General features: G+C 44.8%; 1 protein-coding gene across 6 annotated transcripts in view; it reads left to right on the top strand.

Annotated features, from left to right (window-relative positions):
* The window catches only part of MED13L (mediator complex subunit 13L), a 395342-nt gene that overhangs the window by 348702 nt on the left and 26948 nt on the right, over positions 1 to 19692 (top strand). For 5 of the 6 annotated variants that reach the window (XM_021008008.2, XM_078154351.1, XM_021008010.2 and 2 more), the window contains 5 exons: positions 6342 to 6562; positions 6924 to 7129; positions 10267 to 11189; positions 16159 to 16338; positions 17088 to 17311. In XM_021008008.2, coding sequence (XP_020863667.1) covers positions 6342 to 6562; positions 6924 to 7129; positions 10267 to 11189; positions 16159 to 16338; positions 17088 to 17311 — 1754 coding nt within the window. The remainder of the gene's footprint in view (positions 1 to 6341; positions 6563 to 6923; positions 7130 to 10266; positions 11190 to 16158; positions 16339 to 17087; positions 17312 to 19692) is intronic. The other variant, XM_021008009.2, reaches the window with a different exon arrangement.

The following is a 19692-nucleotide window of genomic DNA, read 5'->3' as shown; positions in this document are numbered from 1 at the left end:
GCTTTCTATCCATTACCTGCTTTGAGCTTTACAACATCCTTGTTTTGTAAAGCAAGAACACAAGGCTCCTTGTAAGCTCAGTGACGTGTGTCAGGATTGTGACCTTCCTCACTGGAAGGACAGCACTGCTTCTCACCCGTCACAGGCTGGTCAGAACTGCCTGGAGTCTTGCAATTATCATCAAAAGGGCTTTATCCTGAAAAGGAAGGAGAAGGAAAAAACTCTGTGTGTGTGTATGTGTGTGTGTGTGTGTGTGTGTGTGTGTGTGTGTGTGTGTGTGCCGTGCATGCGTATTGTATGCGTATTCAGCCAGATATTATAGAGAGTAGCTACAAAGAATGAAGAAAAATCACATGCCCAGAAATTAGTAAGAGACAACAACCCAAGAAGGGCTGGAGTGAGAGAACAGCCCGTGGGATGTTGTGCAGAGATGTGCCTCCCCTTGGTGTCCACTGCAGTTGAGCTCCATGGGCCAGTGGGCTAGTCCCCTCCCTCTCCCCTCCCTTTGCATGACACCCCTCCTACATGCGTGCAGTGCTCACCCTCCTCTCCTCCAGGCTCACTTTCAGTGCTCGCTCTCCAACTAGCTCATTTCAGATCTTTATGCTTGTTAGTGCTTTAAACATTTACTTTTGCATCTGTTTATCTGTGTACGGTTATTTTCCTCCAGAAGTATGCAAATTTTTTGTGGTCAAGGACACTTTTTGTGCCTTTTTTTGTAATTTTGTCTGTATCCCCAGGGCTCAGTACAGGCCTGACACGTAGTAGATACTTAATAAATGGATTTGGTATACAAATAAGGAAAACTGACACCCAGAAAGTCTGAATTGAAGTAAAAATGCAGATAGTCAGAGTGAATTAAAGGTCTTAACAAGGCAAATTCAGCATCGTACGTCTCATGTATGGGAACCATATCTGGAACGTACTCTTAACAAGGAATACCTCTTCAAGAGGAACAGGATAGTTCATGGGGGGGGGAGAGTTGGAATAACATTTCAGTATATGTGGAAATACTTATATGCATACATGCATACACACACATAAATATAAAAGCTGCTTCATTGCTGTCATGAAATTCTTATGGACTGGATGGAGTTATGTGGGTTAAATGGATGATGGGTAGGTGAATGTGGAACAGCTTGACAAGCCAGACCCCAGAGTAGTCAGGACTAGTCATTAATGGCTTAATGTCAGCCTGGAAGGAAGTCTCGGAGGGGTTGTGAGCTGCTTCAGTTTTTGTCTTTGCCTTGGATGAAGCCATTGGGGGCGTGCTTATCAAACTGGCAGGAAGCACAGAGTTGGGAGGATTGGGCAGATGGTATGGCATGGTGGCAAGATTGCTAGGACTGGGACAGAAAACCTAACTCTAAATCTGAATTCTCACACTGCCCGTGTGCTTGGAGCAAGCTTATCAGCCTCTTTGAGTTTCAGTTTCTACATCTATAAAATGACCTCTAAGGGCACTTTCAATTTCAAACCTATAGTTCTGTGATTCTCTAACACATTATATAACTCAAATAAGATTAAATTTAGTACAGATAAATGTAAAGTCTTACACCTGGGGTTCAAAAAATCTGCACTATAAATTTATAAAATGGAAAGGATAGAGCTAGCCAGCAGCCATCTGAACAAAATGTGAGGAGTTTCATTGACTGCAAACTCATTACAAAATCAATAATGTAATATGGCAGCCAAAAAAAATCTGAGCCAGTCTTTGGCTGCATTTAAGGCTCCTAGGATCTTTGGTGTGGAGCTGGAAGGGACCTCAGAGGCCATCTGCTCCAGCCACTTCATTGTACAGATGAAGATCTGGGGGGCAAGGTGGGGACTTGCTGAGTGACTTGCTCAGTCCCAGAGGTCAGTGTCAGGAGCAGGATTTAACCCCAGATCTGCTGACTTGTGAGCACACCTGAAACATTGTCTTAGTTCTAGGGAGGATGGGCTTCAAGGTCAACTAGAGGTCTTTAGCCTGGAGAAGAGAAGGCCTTGATGATGAGAGTTGTCAGGTTCTTAAAGGGTTTCATGTGGAGGAGGGTTTGGTTTCATTCTCCTGAGTAGAAGTGCAGGAGACTCAATGAGGGGAAGTGGGGGAAGTTTCTCTACATGAGAGCTGTCTCAAGGAGGAGTGGGCTCCTAAAGGGAATTGCTGAGATTCGAGACTGGATGACCCCTCATGGGGGGGGGAGGTTATATGTGTAAAATATTCTGTAATCACCAACAGGGACAATTAAGCATCTCAGATGAAAAGAATTCACATTTTTTAATTTGATTCACAATGGCATTGGCTTTCACTTTTATGAAAATTAACGTTTAATACATTCTTTAAATATATCCCCCTTTCTTTTTTTTTCAGTTAGTTTTAGCTACTACAGAAAGTTGAACTGTGACCTTGAATCTTAATCAAACCATTCTATTCTGTTCTATTAATAATACAGAAGAAAAGGTCACATTAGAGAAGCAAGTTTTTAAAACTTAAAACAAACTGGAATTTTTTCCTCTTTGGAATTTCAGTGCTGTGTGTAACAGAATTCAGTCTAAAACATCCCTAGCTTTTAGAGCCTGTATGGCATAGATAGAATGCTGAAGTGGGATTCAGGAAGACCTGAGTACAGACCCTGGCCCAAATCTTCACTAGCTATCTGGTAACTGGGCAAGTCACTCAGCCTTTCTCAGTCTCTGTTTCTTCTCCTGTAAAATGGATGGCAGAGTTAACGCTGGCACTCAGAGTTATCAAGCATATGTACATATATACATACCTACACACATACAGCACTTTGCAAAAGGCTATAGAAATGTTGGCTATTCCATATAGTTAGAGGAAGTCACTTCCTGTTGTTAAACTGCTTGATTTAATATGTTTTCTCCAGTGAACTCCAGATAGTTCTGCGTAAGTGTCTTAGTGAGCACAGCAGGGCCCTGTACTTAATGAGAAGATCTGAATTCAAGTCTCTAGATCTAAATAGTTGTGAGTTCAAGCAAAGGATTATACTTATTCTACCCCAGGCCTCACAGGGCTGTTAGGAGGAAGGCATTTTGAAAACTATAGAATATGCTACAAGTGGGAATTAAGATCATTGTTAACACAAAGCAATATGAATAATTAAATAGGAATGAATGAAAAAGTAAAGTACCTGTGCCCTGATGATACAAGTGAAAGTGTGGGACATTTTGTTTTCCTCAGAGACTCTATCTCTCCCCCCCTTCCTCTTCCTCTCCCTCTCTGTCTTTCTCTCTCAACTATCTATATCCATATCTACTATCATCTATCTGTATTCATATCGATCTATACCCATAGCTATCATCTATCTTTTTGTTCTTATCTACCACTTTTCTGTATCTGTCTATCACTCTCTTATCTATCTGTCTCTGTCCATATGTATTATCATCCGTCCATGTGAATGGTGGCCAGAGAAGGAAGTTTGGCCTACAGTTGCAGGATAATGAGGAAAGCATAAGGCAATTGATTGTCACACACTTCCTAGAAGTAATGGTGGTATTGATTTGATGACTGTTTCCAGAACAAGAGGTGGGGATAGTGGGGCAGAAGAGGTGGTTGAGTGCAGAATAGGTCACATAGCAAGGTGCCAGGGGGCATGACTGAATGGCCTGGGCCAGTTAGATAGTATGAAATGGGTGAGTCTGTACTCATTCAGCAATCAGCAAGGTTCAGTCTCAGGGTGAGCACCTGGCTTTGGAGTCAGAAAAACTCAATTTCAGATTCTGCCTTTTCTACTTGTAAATTTTGTGACTTCAAGGGAGTCATTTGATCTTCCAGGACTTCAGTTTCTTCATCTGTGATTGGAGAAAACTGGACCAGGTCCATTGTGAGATCCCTCCCAGCTCTAGATCCCTTATCCTGTGAACTCTCTAGAATGGCAGTTTGAGGGGGTAGGAAGGAGATGGTTTCTGGGGATCTGATGTGAAGGCTATTGTTCTGGGTGGGGAGAGTACCAAGATGGGTAGCTGGATGGGATGTGAACCGTCTAGGGCTGCTTAGATCAGAGTTAGGAAACATTTTACTTAGTCACCCTTCAGCCTCACTCATCCCAAGCTGGGGGGGGAGGATAGTCTCTCAAGGTCTGGTCCAGAGGATGTTGATCTGGCTGCAGAAACAGGAGGCAGTGACAGGACAGGTGACAAGTTACCTGGAGTGGGGATAGGATTGGGTGATAATTAATGCTCTTATTGAGCTTGAAAGTTTACAAAGCAGCGTCTGAATGCCAGCCCTAACAAGCACGAGGTTTTATAGAAGAGGGAAGAAATTGAGGGGCGTTGTCTGTGTCCTTTCCCCCAGGCTCTGGCTCCTTGGGGCTGCTTGGGTAGTTCTGTGTGTGCTGAAGCTGTACATATGTCCTGTACTTGACCACAGAACCAGACCCGGCCCATTCTTTTCCTCTCAGTGATGGGGACACAGGCCCAGAGCAGTTGTGTGATAGCTGGGGCGAGCCTCCTTGCCCCCCACCCCAGGAGCTTCAGGCTGGACCACTCTGAGAAGCAGAGAGAGAGAGAGAGAGAGAGAGAAAGAGAGAGAGTGAGTGTGTGTGTGTGTGTGTGTGTGTGTGTGTGTGTGTGTGTCTGAAAGAGAGACAGAGACAGAGAGACAGGGTTTGGTGTAGTTTCATTTTGTTTTGTTGTTCATGTTTACGGCAAAAGTCACAGATGAGTCTGAATGAGTGGGGTTACCAACAGGCTGCCTCTAGTGAGGCCAGAAAAAAAAAGAGAAAGAGAAAGGAAAGGAAACAGGAAATTGGTAAATCCATCTATCTGAGCCTAAAGCACTGACACTGATGAACATGTGCTCAGACCTTGTGCATCAGCCTGTTACACAAGCACCCCCTAGTGGCCCAATTATGTCACTGCATTTTGTGTGTACTAGATGACCCTGATGCTGACCTTCCCAATACAGTGAAACAGTGCCTTGACCTGCAATTTCTAGAGGGGCTTACTGTGCCCTGGGATCCTTTACACCAGGACCTAGTCAGCTATGATTGTAGTATCTTGGGAGCTAATAGCGTGGGAAGGTCTAATTAATGGACTGGATGTTAGGTGCTGAGTCCTTGTTTTGTCCTCCAGCAACCTTTCCCCCATTTTCATGAAGCCTGGGAGGCAGAATCACCAAGTGATTGTTTCATGAGGATTCCAGAAAAGCCTGGTCAGGGTTTGTAGGGAACTTTCTTCAAGCCTGACTCTCTAAATGAAGCCTGAGGCTTTCTATTTTAATACCCAATGTCATTGTATGTGTACTTTATAAAGCCAGTTTCAGAGGCAGATTCCTTTTCCTGAATGTGCCTGTGTACATGCACACACTTCCTGATTTCAGTAACTGAGCTACTTTATGTCAAGCTGTTCTCTGAAACAACCGCATTTTTAAAATGCACTTTTAAAATGTTTTAATGGATCAGATGAGTTTCATTATTGAAGAACTAATATCAGTGTAGTAGACTGTCCCCTACTCTGCAAGTTAGGGGATTAGAAAGGTGAGAAGTCAAGTGACTTGCCAGGGTAACACAGCAGAGGCGTATAAGAGGTACTGATTGGACTGAGGTCTTCTTGACTCCACAGTTAGATCACTACCTGTCTGCTTCTCAGTCCACTTGGGTAAGTGCCATTTCCCCCCTTGAACCCTACACCATCAGTCTTCTATCCATTACCAAGGATGTCTTTGTTATAAATTAACACCATGGTACTATTCTAAGTATCTCAACCCTGAACCATACTGTTTTGCTGTAATGTCAAACCTGAAAAAGAACCCTCAAAGGAAGTTAGACCTGAATGACGGTTTGCATTGTTTTGAGACTTACATTTAGACTTGGGAGCACAGTTCCACACAAAGGGTTAAGAGTTGGCATCGAGATTTCGTTAATTTTTATCCCCCAAATATGAGTGCTCAGTAAGATCAGTCACTTAGCTCTTCCATCACTTGGGTTAAAATGCCTCATGCATACTCGTAAATCAGAATAGGTGCTTTAGGAAAGGGGCGATGCATTTTGTCATCCCCATCTTTTAACCTTTCCCTCTAGACTTTGTGGTATTGCTGTTGATTGAGGGGGGATAAGATCGGAAGGCAAGGAGCTTTTTGATTGCTTAATTACTGCCAACCCTAATAATACGGTGCAAAGAGCTATACAGTTCCAGAACAAAATTAATTCTCGCTAATAGTCATCCTGATAGCTTGAATTGTTATTCTCATCCATTACGTCTATATTTGTTGGGTGTAATGTCACCATTTAATTAGCAGCATAATGTTGTGTGCCAAAGAGAGCAGTTAGTAATTAGCCATGATGAAAATGCTCTTAAAAAGGAAGGGTGATTTTGAGTGTCTGTCTGTCCTTTCTCTTTAGCAGTGGCAGATCTGCAAAGGATGTTTCCTACCCCTCCATCTTTGGAACAACATCCTGCTTTCTCTCCTGTGATGAATTATAAAGATGGCATCAACTCTGAGACTGTGACGGCGCTGGGCGTGATGGAGAGCCCTATGGTCAGCATGGTCTCCACCCAAATCACGGAGTTCAAAATGGAAGTGGAAGATGGCTTAGGAAGTCCTAAACCTGAGGAGATTAAGGTAATGCCACTGAGGCAGGACAGGTTTCAAGGAAGCTCTGTAAGAACTTTTTAAAAATGGGAAATGTATGTATTATTTTATAGGCAGATGTTTCTGTCATAGGTTGAAACAAATTGTTGTGTAGAATTCACTAAAAAACTCTTTGAATTGATGTGTTTTAGACATTGGTGAGTTATTCGAAATAACTTGATATAAATATAAATCTTAGTGTGTAGTTTTTAGTAATTAATTACTTCAGGTAATTTACTTTAAGAGAAATGTGGAATTCGAGTTGTTCTCTCTTTTCTTCCTGATAATTCCTCTCAAAAATGACAGTTTTTTTGAATCAGCCTAACATGACCTTCCTGCCTTGGTTTCACAGGATTTTTCATACGTGCACCAAGCTCCCACCTTGCAGCCTTTTGTGGGTTCCTCCCTGTTTGCTCCACTGAAGATGCTGCCCAGCCAGTGCCTGCTGCCTCTGAAGGTGCCGGACGCCTGCCTCTTCAGGCCCTCCTGGGCAGCTCCTCCCAAAATCGAGCAGCTGCCTCTGCCGCCAGCAGCCGCCTTTGTCCGGGATGGCTACAAGTATGTGCTTGGGGCAGGCGGGTAGAGAGGATGATGGTGATTTCGTCTCTGACTTTGCCACCTTCACTAGGTGTTTCTTAACAAAATATTTGTGCATGGCAACAGCAGCCACATTTTTGAAACCCCCGTAATTAGTGGCTCACCTTGTTGTTGTGTGCATTGTTACCTGTTGGAAATGACATTATGTCTTTTCAAACTGAGTTTCATGTGTGTGTTGGAGAAAAACATATGCCATTTATACACAGAACTGTCTGTCAGCTCACACGATAAACCCACAGCATCTGCTTCTAAGCAAAGCCCTTGATTACAGTGGGCAAAAGAGATGCTACATAAAGCACTTTATTTTATTTGCAGAGGTGAATTAAAAAACATTTTCTTGAAGGAACTTTGCAATGAAATCTTGATGTTTTCTGACCCCATGCCACCAAGTAACAAATCAGCCCTAAGGGCCTGACATGCAGGTGGTTGGGTGTTTGTGGGGAGGAGGCAGGGTGGGTTCTTAGAACACTTGGGATGCAGTTTATGCTGCCAAAGAAAAATGTTATTGACATTTGATAAATGAATGGTGTAATTGGATAGAGAGCTAGACTTGGAAGGAGGAATGTTTGAGTTAAAATCCTGCCTTTCAGACCACGGACACATCACTTCTCTCAGATACTCAGTTTTCTCATCTGTAAAATGGCCATAATGATATCTCTACTGCCTGCCTCACAGTGTTGTAAACATCACACTATTGTCTAAGTGTCCCTTATGATCATGGCATAGTTTTCCCATGATCAGATCAGCTTATCAAAGTAATCATTGAAATGACTGAAAAGATTGTGATTTTATACATGTGTTTCCAGTCAGATTACAGGCATGTCATTTGTGATTCCAATCAATGTTGAAGTGGTTTCAAACTGTGTTTCCATGTGTAATGGCCTAGGAGATCAGGTCTTATGTGACTGCCTGCATCTTCTTGTTCTCCTGTTTAATGGGGAAATAACCCTCATGACAGAATCCCTTCTTTGTGAGAGGCTTGCTGTGTGGAGTGTACATCACCTTGAGATCATCGCAGATGCAGGAGCTCCCAGAACCCCCTTCTCAAGTTTACTCTGTTTGACAGATACAACAACCTATTAAAGCCAATACTTGGTTGTTTTCTATTTGGGAATAATTTTTATAGGGGAAATCATTCAAATCTTTACATCTTTGTTTATAGCTTTCAAGATTTCCTCTTGCCCCTTCAAAAAATGGGGGTGGTAGCAGATAAACCATAAACATTACCAAAGAAATAGGTTTTTTTTCCTTGTCTAAATTGTTTCCTGTTTTCACTGAAAAAGAAACTTTGAGTTTGAAAGTAATCTAACCAAAGTAATGATTATTATTGTGGGCCCTAAAGAAGCAATGATTACTAATAATGATTTCCAAGTCGCCTTTTCTCACTAGTCAGAGGTGATCTCTGTGTGGTCACTGTGTCTCAGCTTCCCCACGCGCATGTCTACGTCACTTCTTCTGGGGATCTGGGCAGAGCTAGCCTGAACACAAGACAGGCATTCTGAAGAGCTGCTTCTTGAGGAAGGCCAAACGAGTGGGCAGCTCTTTGTAGGGGTATTCATTTGAGTATAATATTAGAGTGCATGAGAAGACAGCTAGAGAATCAGAGAACTTTCTTCTCAGAAGCAAAGAGTGAGCTCTCTGTTCTCAGAACATTTATTGCTATTCAAATAAAATTTGCCAAGAGAACTTTCCAGGGGCTCTCTCTCATACACTATGACGTTTTGATGTTAGGCTTTGTTTTCCCATAATTGACTCGTATTAAAAAGAGCTGTTTATATATGAAAATGTATATAATTCATCTATACTTGTGTGTGTGTGTGTGTGTGTACCCACACCTTGTGTTTAAGGTGGACAATGTAATTCCTATGGGAAAAAGCATTGTGTTTAGACTCAGAGGACCGGTTCAAATCCTGCCTTCTCTGCCTGTTGCCTGAGTGACCTTTAGGTCAGGCACTGAACCCTATCAGGGCATCAGTTTTCCTCATCTGTACAAGAATGGAAGTGGGCCAGATGATCTCTGCATTCTTTGACAACTCTTAACTTCTCTGTGCTCTGAAGTGTCTAAGGCTTTTCCTTGCAATGACCCTATGAAGGAGTGTTGGTAGAAGGAAGGTCTCTAGCTTATCACTGTCACCACTCTGGAGCTGCAAGGGACCTCAGAAGCCTTCCAGTCCAATGCCCTCATTTTGCAGATGAAGAAACTGAGGCCCAGGGAGGTTAGAAAATGGGGATCTTAGGATCGTAGATCTTGGGCCAGAAGGGACTGCGAACCCAGTCCCATGGTTGTACAGATGAAAAAAAGCTAAGGGACTCCTCCATAGTCACAGAAATTATAAGTGGCATTGACCAGGACTCAAATCCAAGTCTTTTGACTCCACACCCAGGACTTTTTCCATTTTATCTTGCAGGGAATTCAGAGAAAACTTAGTCTGCCTAGTTAGAAATGAGTGGCTAGGATGGTGATAGCAGTAATGATGATGGTGATAATTAGCATTTACATAGCACTTTAAAATTTGTGAAGGGCTTTACAATTATTATCTCATTTAATCTTCACATCAACCCTGGGAGGTATTATTAGCCTCGGGTTTTGGGGGGTTTGTTTTGTTTTGTTTTGTTTTGTTTTGATGAGGTAACTGAGGTTAAGTGACTTGCCCAGGGTCAGACAGCTGGTAAGTATCTGAGGCTGGATTTGAATTTGATTCTTTCCGGCAGCCTTACCCACCACACCACCCTCAGGACGCCTCCTGAGCTAAGTCTGTTTGCACCGGAGCATAGCTCCCACTTGTGTAGCCCATGTGATGCTGTCAGTCACTTGTCTAGCTCTTTAGTGTATATTATCGAAAGGGCAGTGTTAGAAACATTTTCAACCAAAATAAATCTGATGGGATCAGGAGGTATCGACTGTGATTACTATTAGAAATAGAATCCTAAACAAGTCTGCTAGTAGTTCAGTCAACCCCACCCCCAGCCCTATTTTTACAAATAGAAATAGTATTGGACCTTAATGAGAGGTGATAAAGAAAAGGTGAGGGGTGGCTAGGTGGAGACAGCCTTTTCCAGAATGAGCTTCTAATATACCCGTGTTCTTTCTGCCACAGTAACGTGCCTAGTGTTGGCAGCCTCGCAGACCAGGATTACCTGAACACGCCTGTGACGTTGAACAGCGCGGCACCAGCCAGCAACAGCGGGGCGGGCGTGCTGCCTTCCCCGGCGACTCCTCGCTTCTCTGTGCCGACACCTCGGACGCCTCGGACCCCGCGGACCCCCAGAGGTGGCGGCACAGCCAGCGGCCAGGGGTCCGTTAAGTATGATGGCACTGAGCAGGGGTCGCCGGCTTCCACGCCATCCACCACGAGGCCGCTCAGCTCCGTGGAGCCTGCCACCGCCCAGCCTGTGCCCGAGGCCCACAGTCTGTATGTCACCTTGATTCTCTCCGACTCAGTGCTAAACGTCTTCAAAGACAGGAACTTTGACAGCTGCTGTGTGTGTGCCTGCAACATGAATATTAAAGGGGCAGATGTTGGGCTCTACATCCCTGACTCTTCCAATGAGGACCAGTACCGCTGCACCTGCGGCTTCAGCGCCATCATGAACCGCAAGCTGGGCTATAATTCTGGGCTTTTTATTGAGGATGAAGTGGATATTTTTGGGAAGAACTCAGACCTCGGCCAGGCAGCTGAGCGGCGGTTAATGATGTGTCAGACTGCCTGCCTGTCTCAGGGGGAGGGGGCCCGGAAGGCCCAGGAGCCCCCTGTCAGCCTCCTCCTCCTCCTCCAGAACCAACACACGCAGCCGTTTGCAGCCCTGAGCTGCCTGGGCTATGCCTCCCCCAATCACCGCCACCCCCTCCCCGGGACACACTGGAGTTACGACAGGGTCCAAGCAGATCACAATGACTCTTGGACAGAGTGTGTCAATGCGCTGGAACAGGGACGGCAGTACGTCGACAACCCTACTGGTGGGAGAGTGGACGAAGCCCTTGTCCGAAGTGCCACTGTCCACTCTTGGCCGCACAGCAATGGTAGGTTTCAGGGTCAAAAGCCCGGATGGTTCTGCCTACAACCGTGTTAGGTGAAGGCAACTTTCAGTGAGTTCTTGTTTGGTACCTGGTGTCAATGTTCCTTGTCACTGGGGCCAAAAAAGCTACAGAAACCAAAATTCATTCTGGACCCTTTTTAAAAGAGAAGGAAATAGAGTCTAAATTTTGAGTGCAAATTGAAGTTCTCCCTCCTTGTCTCTTGCCTCCTCTTTAATCCACCCTTTGTGTTGAATAAGAAACAGAGGGTGGGCCTGGGATTTCATCAATGGAAACAATTCCTAGGTGATGAAGTTCCCTCTGCCAAGGCAGGTCTTCACTGCCCAGAGCATTGAGATGCTAGCTGGGTCACAGGACAGGACGTGGGTGTCATAGTGGGATTGGAACCCAGGTTTTCCTGGCTCCAAAGCCAACTCTGTGTCAACTAGGCCATGTTGCCTCTTTGGATACATCATATAGCAACTTGGAATAATCTTAATATGCAGATGGGCCTATTTATTCCTCTACTCAAAGAACTTTACTGGCTCCCTATGGCCTAGATTATAAAGTACAGACCCTTCAAGGTGCCTGCAGCCTGACTCCCACCTACCTTTCCATACTCATTCATACTATTTCTCTTCACATCCACACCCCCACACACCCTCACACACACACACACACACACACACACACACACACACACACACACACACGCACACATGCACACACACGCCATCTCCCATGTACATTCCCTTCTCTAAGAATGTACTCTCTCCTCCTTGCTGCCTATAAATTCCTTTGGGGCTCAGTTCAGGTGCCTCCTGCTTTGAGTGTCCTTTACTCACCGTTCTCTGCTGCATGGTGTTCTGGCCTTCAGATTTCCTTTGAGCCCTTTATGTGGATCTCTCCTTCTACCTCACCTCACTTTATTTCATCTTATACTTGTATATGCCCCACACTCACCCTATATGCTCCTTAAGTTTCTCCTAGAGGTTCTGTCATTTTTCATCTGTAGATCCCCAGTTACTTACACAGAGTTAATAATCGAAAAATATTGTTAAATTTGTTGTTGTTGAATGGGAAAATTTCCTTATTATAATCTCTTTTTATAGGAATTTTCTTGTTTATCAAAATTGCACTTTTCGCCTCTTACGTAATCAGTATTTATTGAGCACCCATAATTGCAGAGAAATGTGGAGATAATATAGAGGGATGGTAGGTAAATTACCTGCCCTCTTAGAGCTTGCAATAATGAGTTCTCTTGGCTCGTTCTTAGTGCTGAAGAGGCCAAGATCGTGAGGTTAGGCCTCCTCGGAGCCCACAACCTTCACACCAAGTTTTACTGGCAAATATATGCAAAGAGCAAATGAGTGCCCGAGAATGGGTCAGCACAAGCTCTGTTATCATGAGCAGATCAATAAGAAATGCCAAGCAGCCCAGCATCTGAATTTGAAAATAGAAAGCTCCTCTTGGAGCCAGGAAGGCCTAAATTCCAGTCCTGCTGTGAGACCCAGGGAAAGTCACTTAACCTTGTTTGCCTCAGTTTCCTCTTTTGTTTAACGAGGAGATTGGACTTGATGGCCTCTGGCCAGCTGTACTCTGATTCTGTGTCCTCGTCCACCTGGAGTCTGCTCTCCATCATTCCTCAGAAGAGTCGTCTGGCCTTTTCTTGAAGACTTTTAGTGTTAGGGAGGCAACTTGCTATATTCTGGGGCAAGCCTATTCTACCTTTTTGGTAGACATAATTGTAAGTAAGTTCTTCCTCACATCAAGTCAGAATCTGCCTCCGTGTAGCTCCCACCTATTTGTCCTCAGGGACAAACTGAAATAAATTGGCATCTCTTGTGTGATACTCGTTTAGGGCTATCATCATCTACCCCATCCCTTGCCACAGCCAGCACTTGGAGGCACCTCTGGTCCATTGGCCTCTGGGTGATTCTCACACCTGAGCCAAGCAGCCAGAGATACTGCCTTCCAGCTCCACCTCTTGTAGTATCTCCTATTTGATCCAACAGTCTTGCCTTTTGAGGTCTTTAAAATCCCAGCCAGCATCAGGGAAGAGGGTGTCCACCGCCTTCTATCCTCCTTCTTCGCTTTTCTGCATGGCTGACAAAATGATCTACCTGAAGCATTGGCCTGATGCCATCACTTCTTTGCCCAAAGAGTGAATCTCACTTGTCTCTAGAACGATATTCAAACCCCTTATGTTTGATATGTATCACCCTTTATAGTCTGGCTCTAGCCAGCCTTTCTGGGGTGCATACCCGTCCTTCCCACTCAGCTGAGGGGGCCTTCTTGTGTTACCTGGGTGCCACCTCTGGCTGCTTCCTCCTTTGCCCTGGTGCGGTCTGCTTCCTGTGCTGGGAGCGGCCCAACTGTCATCTCCTTCAAACAACCTTTATTGATTCTGCCAGTCCCTAGCCTCCCTCCAGATCATCTCACATTTATTTTACACCTGTCCTGTATCTCTCTGTGAATGCGCTGCATCTTCCCAGACTGATGCAAGCCCCTTAAAAGGCAAGAACTGTCTCACTTCCTTATTTGTGTCCCTGGTGCCTGCCTGGCACACAGTAGGTGCTTAATTAATGTGCATTTACTGATTAAATCATTATTCCTCCTAGCTTTGTGTCATCTCAGAATTTGGTGAGCTCACCAAATATGCCTTTATTCAAATTTTTTATTTAAATGTTAAATAGTACATGGCCCAGCAGGACTCCCTGTGCTAGAGAAATTCTCTCTCCACTGGTGCAGATAGCAAGCTCATCTGCCACTTAAAGTCTTGGAGGGTTGTCTGGGTGCCAAAAGGTTGGCTGTTTTGCCCATAGTCACCCAGATTATTTGTAACCTGCAGGGCTCGAGCCAGGTCTTTGTGATGTCAGCGCTGGCCCTTTCTCCACATGGCATCTGCCGCTTTAATCACTTTGTCACAGAAGAACGCACAGGTAGCACAACACGACCCGTTTTTGATGAAGCCAGGCTGGCCCTTCATGGTCAGAGCTGCCTTTTCTTGATGTTCAATTGTCAACCCTTTAATAGTACATTCTAAAGTTTTGCCAGGACTCAAAATCCTGCAGACTGGTCTATATTTCTTAAAAATCTATCCTTCCCAGTTGGGCCCTTGCTTCTCCTTTTCTGGCCCAAGGGCTCTTGTGCCCTTCTCCCTGATCTGTCAGCAGTCACTGGTGGTGGTCCAGCTGTTAGTCAGACACATCAATTTCTTTAGTGCCTGTGTAGGCCTAGTAACTTGGACTCATCCAGGACAGGTAGACAGGTAAACAGACTGCTCTCCTATTTATCTTGAGTTTTTAGTCTGTTAGCTAGTTCTGTTCTGCCTTTTTGAGAGGAAAGTTTCTTCTCCTTACCAAAAAGCGTATAGCTTTGACCTATATTCCAAGCAGTCATTCTCCCGCCATTTGCCAATTGCAATGGCCATGACCCTTTTTTTGGTCTTTTTTTATAGAGGGAAAGACCAAAAAAAACCATTCAATTCCTTTGTGTATTCAAGGCATTGCTACTGAAGACTTTTCATGGCTAACAAGTTTAAATTAATGTAATGCAGGTTGATGTTATAAGCATACCTCTGTTTTTCCTTCTCTCTGTCCCTCATCAGCTCTGACCACTAGTATAAGGATGAATAAGTATGGACAATCCTTCAGAGATTCCTAAGGGTCATAAGGGTCCATTAGGTACCTTTCTACAGGGCAGAAATATGTTTTTCCTCCTTTAGTCCCTGTTGGCTAAATGTTTGTAGTAGGAACTCTTTGCTTTCAAACTTGGAATTTTGGCATTCGCCTCTCACTGCCAGTCTCCTTTCATTCGTGTGTAATTTTTGCTTCCATAGTTGTTTGCCATTCCATACATATGCCTCTGATTCTGTGTCTTTAAGCCTTCTGTGCTAGGTGAAAATGTTTTTCTCTTTAAATTTTATAGCTGTAAACTAAAAGTTGCTTTTTATGTTTAACCATAAGAATATTTACATTTTTAAAGTAATTGGTTATTTCAGAATTTGGTAGGCCCACTTTTCATATGGGGTGGGAGAAAGCTTGAAAAAACAGTCAATTGTGATTTTCTGGAACAAGATGGTACCTTCCACCCCATAGCTTTCGTCCGGGGTACCAAAGTGCCCTACACTGTGAATGCATAGTCAGATTTTACAGAAAATACTTTTAGTGAGAATGGAAGCTATTTGCTTGGTATAATGGAGAAAAAGTAGAACTTTTTCAAGTTGCTGACCACGACTTACAATATTCCTTCATTCCTCCTAAGGCCATCTGCCTTGTATTTTCACCAACAAAAAAAGTCCTAGAAATATAGCATCTTTGCCCACCTTCCAGAGATGGCATATCCTGGGTACCCAAGCTGTGGCTCTATATGTTAAAATTGGAAAGTGTTTAAGCCAAAAGACCCTGCAGAAGTGATAAAGTCTGATTATTTGCAGAAGAATGTTAAAATGGCAAGTTCTAAAATATGTGCTAAACTTGGGTTTCTGCTGAGAGTGGCTTTTGAAATATTTCCTGTGTGACCCAAAACCATGCTTTTTCAATAAGTGGGACAGGAATAGGAATCCCCATTTTTCTGGTAGAGCAGGGAACTGGCCAGTATTTCCTAGATGGTATATGAATGCATGGTAACAGTGCTTTTAACATACTGTGTCCTCGTTTAAAAGTGGTAGTAGCAGCCAGAAGCAGCAGAGCACTGAAATAATGGGCCTCCCCAGGACCTCAAGGGGCTGGTGCTGCCCATCTTCCTGTGTACCAGCTGTCCAGATTGACAGCTGTGTGCTCAGTGGACCTTAAATGGCCTCCAAACATGCTAAATGTGCCTCAGAAAGGAAGTTCTTGGGAAGATGGACTTGGCGCCCCCTCAGCTGCTCTGCACAGGCAATGTTTTGTCCCTGGCCATGCCCAGAGGGAAGGTGGGGAGCAGTTGTCCGTCCCTGGGGCCCTGGCTGACCTTTCCTCCGTTTCCCCACCAGTGCTGGACGTCAGCATGCTCTCCTCTCAAGATGTGGTGCGCATGCTGCTCTCCCTGCAGCCCTTTCTCCAGGACGCCATCCAGAAGAAGCGGACAGGAAGGACCTGGGAAAACATCCAGCATGTGCAGGGGCCCCTGACCTGGCAGCAGTTCCATAAGATGGCCGGACGCGGCACCTACGGTACGCCATGCCGCTCCCCACGGAGAGCGCCTTTCTGCCCTTTCGGCCTCTGCTGTCTTCTCCTCCCTTCTTGGATGGGGGGGGGGAAGCATCTCCACGTTTTTAGATAGGTTGATGATGACCCATTGTTTCCTTTGATGGAAAAATCTAAGCCCAAATGTGAGATTCTGATTTCAAAGGTTTTTCCATCAGCACTGTCCAGACCACCTGTCAGTCCACCTTTTAATTTACGGGGAAGGAAACTGAGGCCCAGAAAGTCTGTGGCCTGCCCAAAGTCACATGGTCTATGTAGCAGAGCTGCAATTTGAACCCAGATCTCTAGATTCCAAATGCAGCCCTCTGTTCACTCTACCAAACTTCGGCAGCTAAGTGACATTGTGGACGGAATGTTTCTAATCCAGCCTCAGACCCTTCCAAGCTGTGTGACCCTAGGCAGGTTCCTTGATCTCTGTTAGCTTCAGCTTTTTTCATCTGAAAACCAGAGGTAATGATGACAGCCCCTCTCTCCCACGGGCATTGTGATTTAGAATGTGCTTAGTACGGTGCCTGGCACACAGTAGGTGCTTAATAAGTGCTTGTTTCCTTTCTACCTTCCTTCCAAACTACCTCCCAGAGGGAGACACTTAATTAAATCATTTGAGAAGATCTAAAATGAGAGGTAGCAATGGCGTGTGATAGCGTTATTCTGAGCTGGCCAGGTGGCCCGTAGGTGCACCAGGACACACTGACCGGCTGCTCTTTCTTCTCAGGCTCAGAAGAGTCCCCAGAGCCCTTGCCCATCCCCACGTTGCTGGTGGGCTACGACAAGGAGTTCCTCACCATTTCACCATTCTCCTTGCCGTTCTGGGAGAGGCTATTGTTAGACCCCTACGGGGGCCAGCGGGATGTTGCTTACATTGTGGTGTGTCCAGAAAATGAGGCCTTGCTCGAAGGAGCCAAAACTTTCTTCAGGGACTTGAGCGCTGTGTATGAGGTAAGAAAAAGATATTTTGAGAACAGGTTTTGTATCAGAAATTCCTCTTTGTATTCTCTAATTCTGTTTCTAGTAGCTGCTAAACAGGAATTGATTTGTTTTCATCAAAGGAGGCTACAGCAAAATTCTGGAAATAGTGGACGGGTTGGGGGAGAGGCCAAAATGGACCATTTAAGGTACCGACATTATTTGCTTGCTCATCTGTGAATGAATGTCTTGACTTTAGTACTTCATTAGCTAAAGAAAGACCTCTCTAATCCAGCCTTGCCAATAATTTTCTTTAATTTACCAACCCAAAGCTTTTTTTTTTAACCCACTCACCTCTCTTGATAGTAATCAAAGAAATGAAATGCCCATTCTTTTCTATTTCTTGAGCTTAAATTCTTACTCACTGCGGGGAAGACAGGGTAGGTGACTGACATTTTGGAAAGCAAGTATCTCAGAAGAAAAAAAATATTGAATTTTTTAATCCCCCAGCCCCACCCTTCTAAAGGCTTCTAATTGAAATAGTGAAACCTCAGAAAAGCAGCCGGTCAATAGCAGAGTCAAAACAAAGGGAGACATTGGCCTGGAAATGTACCCAATCTGAAAAAATAGTGAATGACCGACAAATCACATTCTTGTGTTTTCATTTTGATACTGTACTTATCTTGACGGTGTAGTTTTAGCAGGTAGAAGCTTTTTAGAAAAGAAAAATGAGTTTAAAAACAATACTTTCCAAAATAGATTTATGACTGTTTTTTAGGGCTGATAATTGCTTCTCATTTCCTCTTCAGTAATGATGGAACCCCTTCACTCACATGCTCCTTGGCTGCTCCCTTCCAGGGTAGAGCCATAACCTTGGTTCTCAAAGGCCGGGTCAGCAAAATAGATCCTACATACTGTGTTGGGTGACAGAGGGCACTATGTATACACAGTGCACTGGACCAGGAGTCAGGAAGACCCGAGTTCAAATCCAGTCTCAGATGCTTGCTAGCTCTGTGACCCTGAGCAAGTCAGTTAGCCGCTATCTACCTCAGTTTCCTCAAGTGTAAAATGAAGCTAATAATATCACCTGCCTCTCAGCATTGTTGTGAGAATGAAATGAGATATTTGTAAAGCACTTAGCACAGTGCCTGACATGGTCTCTGTCTTCTGGCCACTGGGCAGCTGGTTTCTGAGAGGTCCTGTGGGCCAGTTATAATCTGCATTGGTGGAGGAGTGCTCACACCTGGGAACGGCAGACCTAAAAGCCCATCAGGACAGGAGTGTGTAGGCCTGCAGCTGAGGACCTCTGGTCCTTGATGGCGAATCTGGAACCGGCACCTCTAAATGTTGTGTTCTTAAAAAGAGATATAACCAAAATGGATCACCAAGCTTTTATTAAACGCCTCCTCTGTGCCAAGCATGGTGAATGAAACAATCGCCACTCTAGGAGCTTAGGTCCTGGGGGGGGAGACAACACATATAAGTCTATATGGGATATGAGTCAGGATAGGAAGTGCAAGTACAAAGAAATTCAATATATGAACTGTTTGGGAGCAACGGCATGAGCCACAGGGGATCAAGAAGGGCTCCCGGGAGAAGGGAAGTGAGGGACGCTCGGAGGTGGAGGCAAAGAGGGATGGCATTGCTGGCACGGGGGATGGCCAGTGCACAGGCACAGAGACAGAAGATAAGTATTCTGTGTGAGGAACAGGATCACAGAGTGGGGAGGGCGGGGATGAACGTATAGGGAGGCTAGTAAGATAGGTTGTGGCTGCCTTGGGGCCAGGGGGGAAGGGCTTTCCAAGCTAAACCGAGCAGTTTATATTGGATCCTAGCAAAAATTAGGGGGCATTGCTATTTATTGAGCCAGAGGATGCCATGGTCAAATTTGCCCTTAAGGAAAATCACTATGGCAGAAGTGTAAAAAACAAGGCGGTGTGAGGGAAATGAGTGTGGGTGGCCCCTGGGCTGTGAACCTGGGATATCGTGCCTCTGACAGAGGGAAGTTCTGAGGGGGAGCGGGAGGCCTTGGGGCTAAAGAGAATCTCCATTTAGGCTTGCTGAGCTTGAGATGGCTCTGGGATGTCCAATTAGTGTCCAGTAGAAAACTGGGGATGAGGGTTTGAAGCTCAGGGAGAGAGGCTGGCCTTGGCTATCTTGGTTTGAGAGCTATTGGCAGATAGATTATAATTAAACCATGGCAGCTGAGAGAGCGCAGAGAGAAAAGAGCAGGGGGCCTAGGACAGAGCCTTGGGGAACACTCATGATGAGGAGGCATCATCTGGATAAAGAAATAGCAGAGGAGACTGAGGAAGAGCAATTAGGTAGCTGTGGGAAGCCCAGAGAGGACTGAACGTGATTGTCCTTCTATGGGGCTGAGCTAGAGTAAAGAGTCGTTGAAAAGAAGGAAATGA

The sequence above is a fragment of the Phascolarctos cinereus genome, unplaced genomic scaffold, assembly GCF_003287225.1.
Source record: "Phascolarctos cinereus isolate Bilbo 61053 unplaced genomic scaffold, phaCin_HiC Scaffold_4;HRSCAF=312, whole genome shotgun sequence".
NCBI classification, from domain to species: Eukaryota; Metazoa; Chordata; class Mammalia; order Diprotodontia; family Phascolarctidae; genus Phascolarctos; species Phascolarctos cinereus.
Note: the sequence above shows the minus strand (reverse complement) of the source record. Positions and strands in the feature narration are given on the sequence as shown.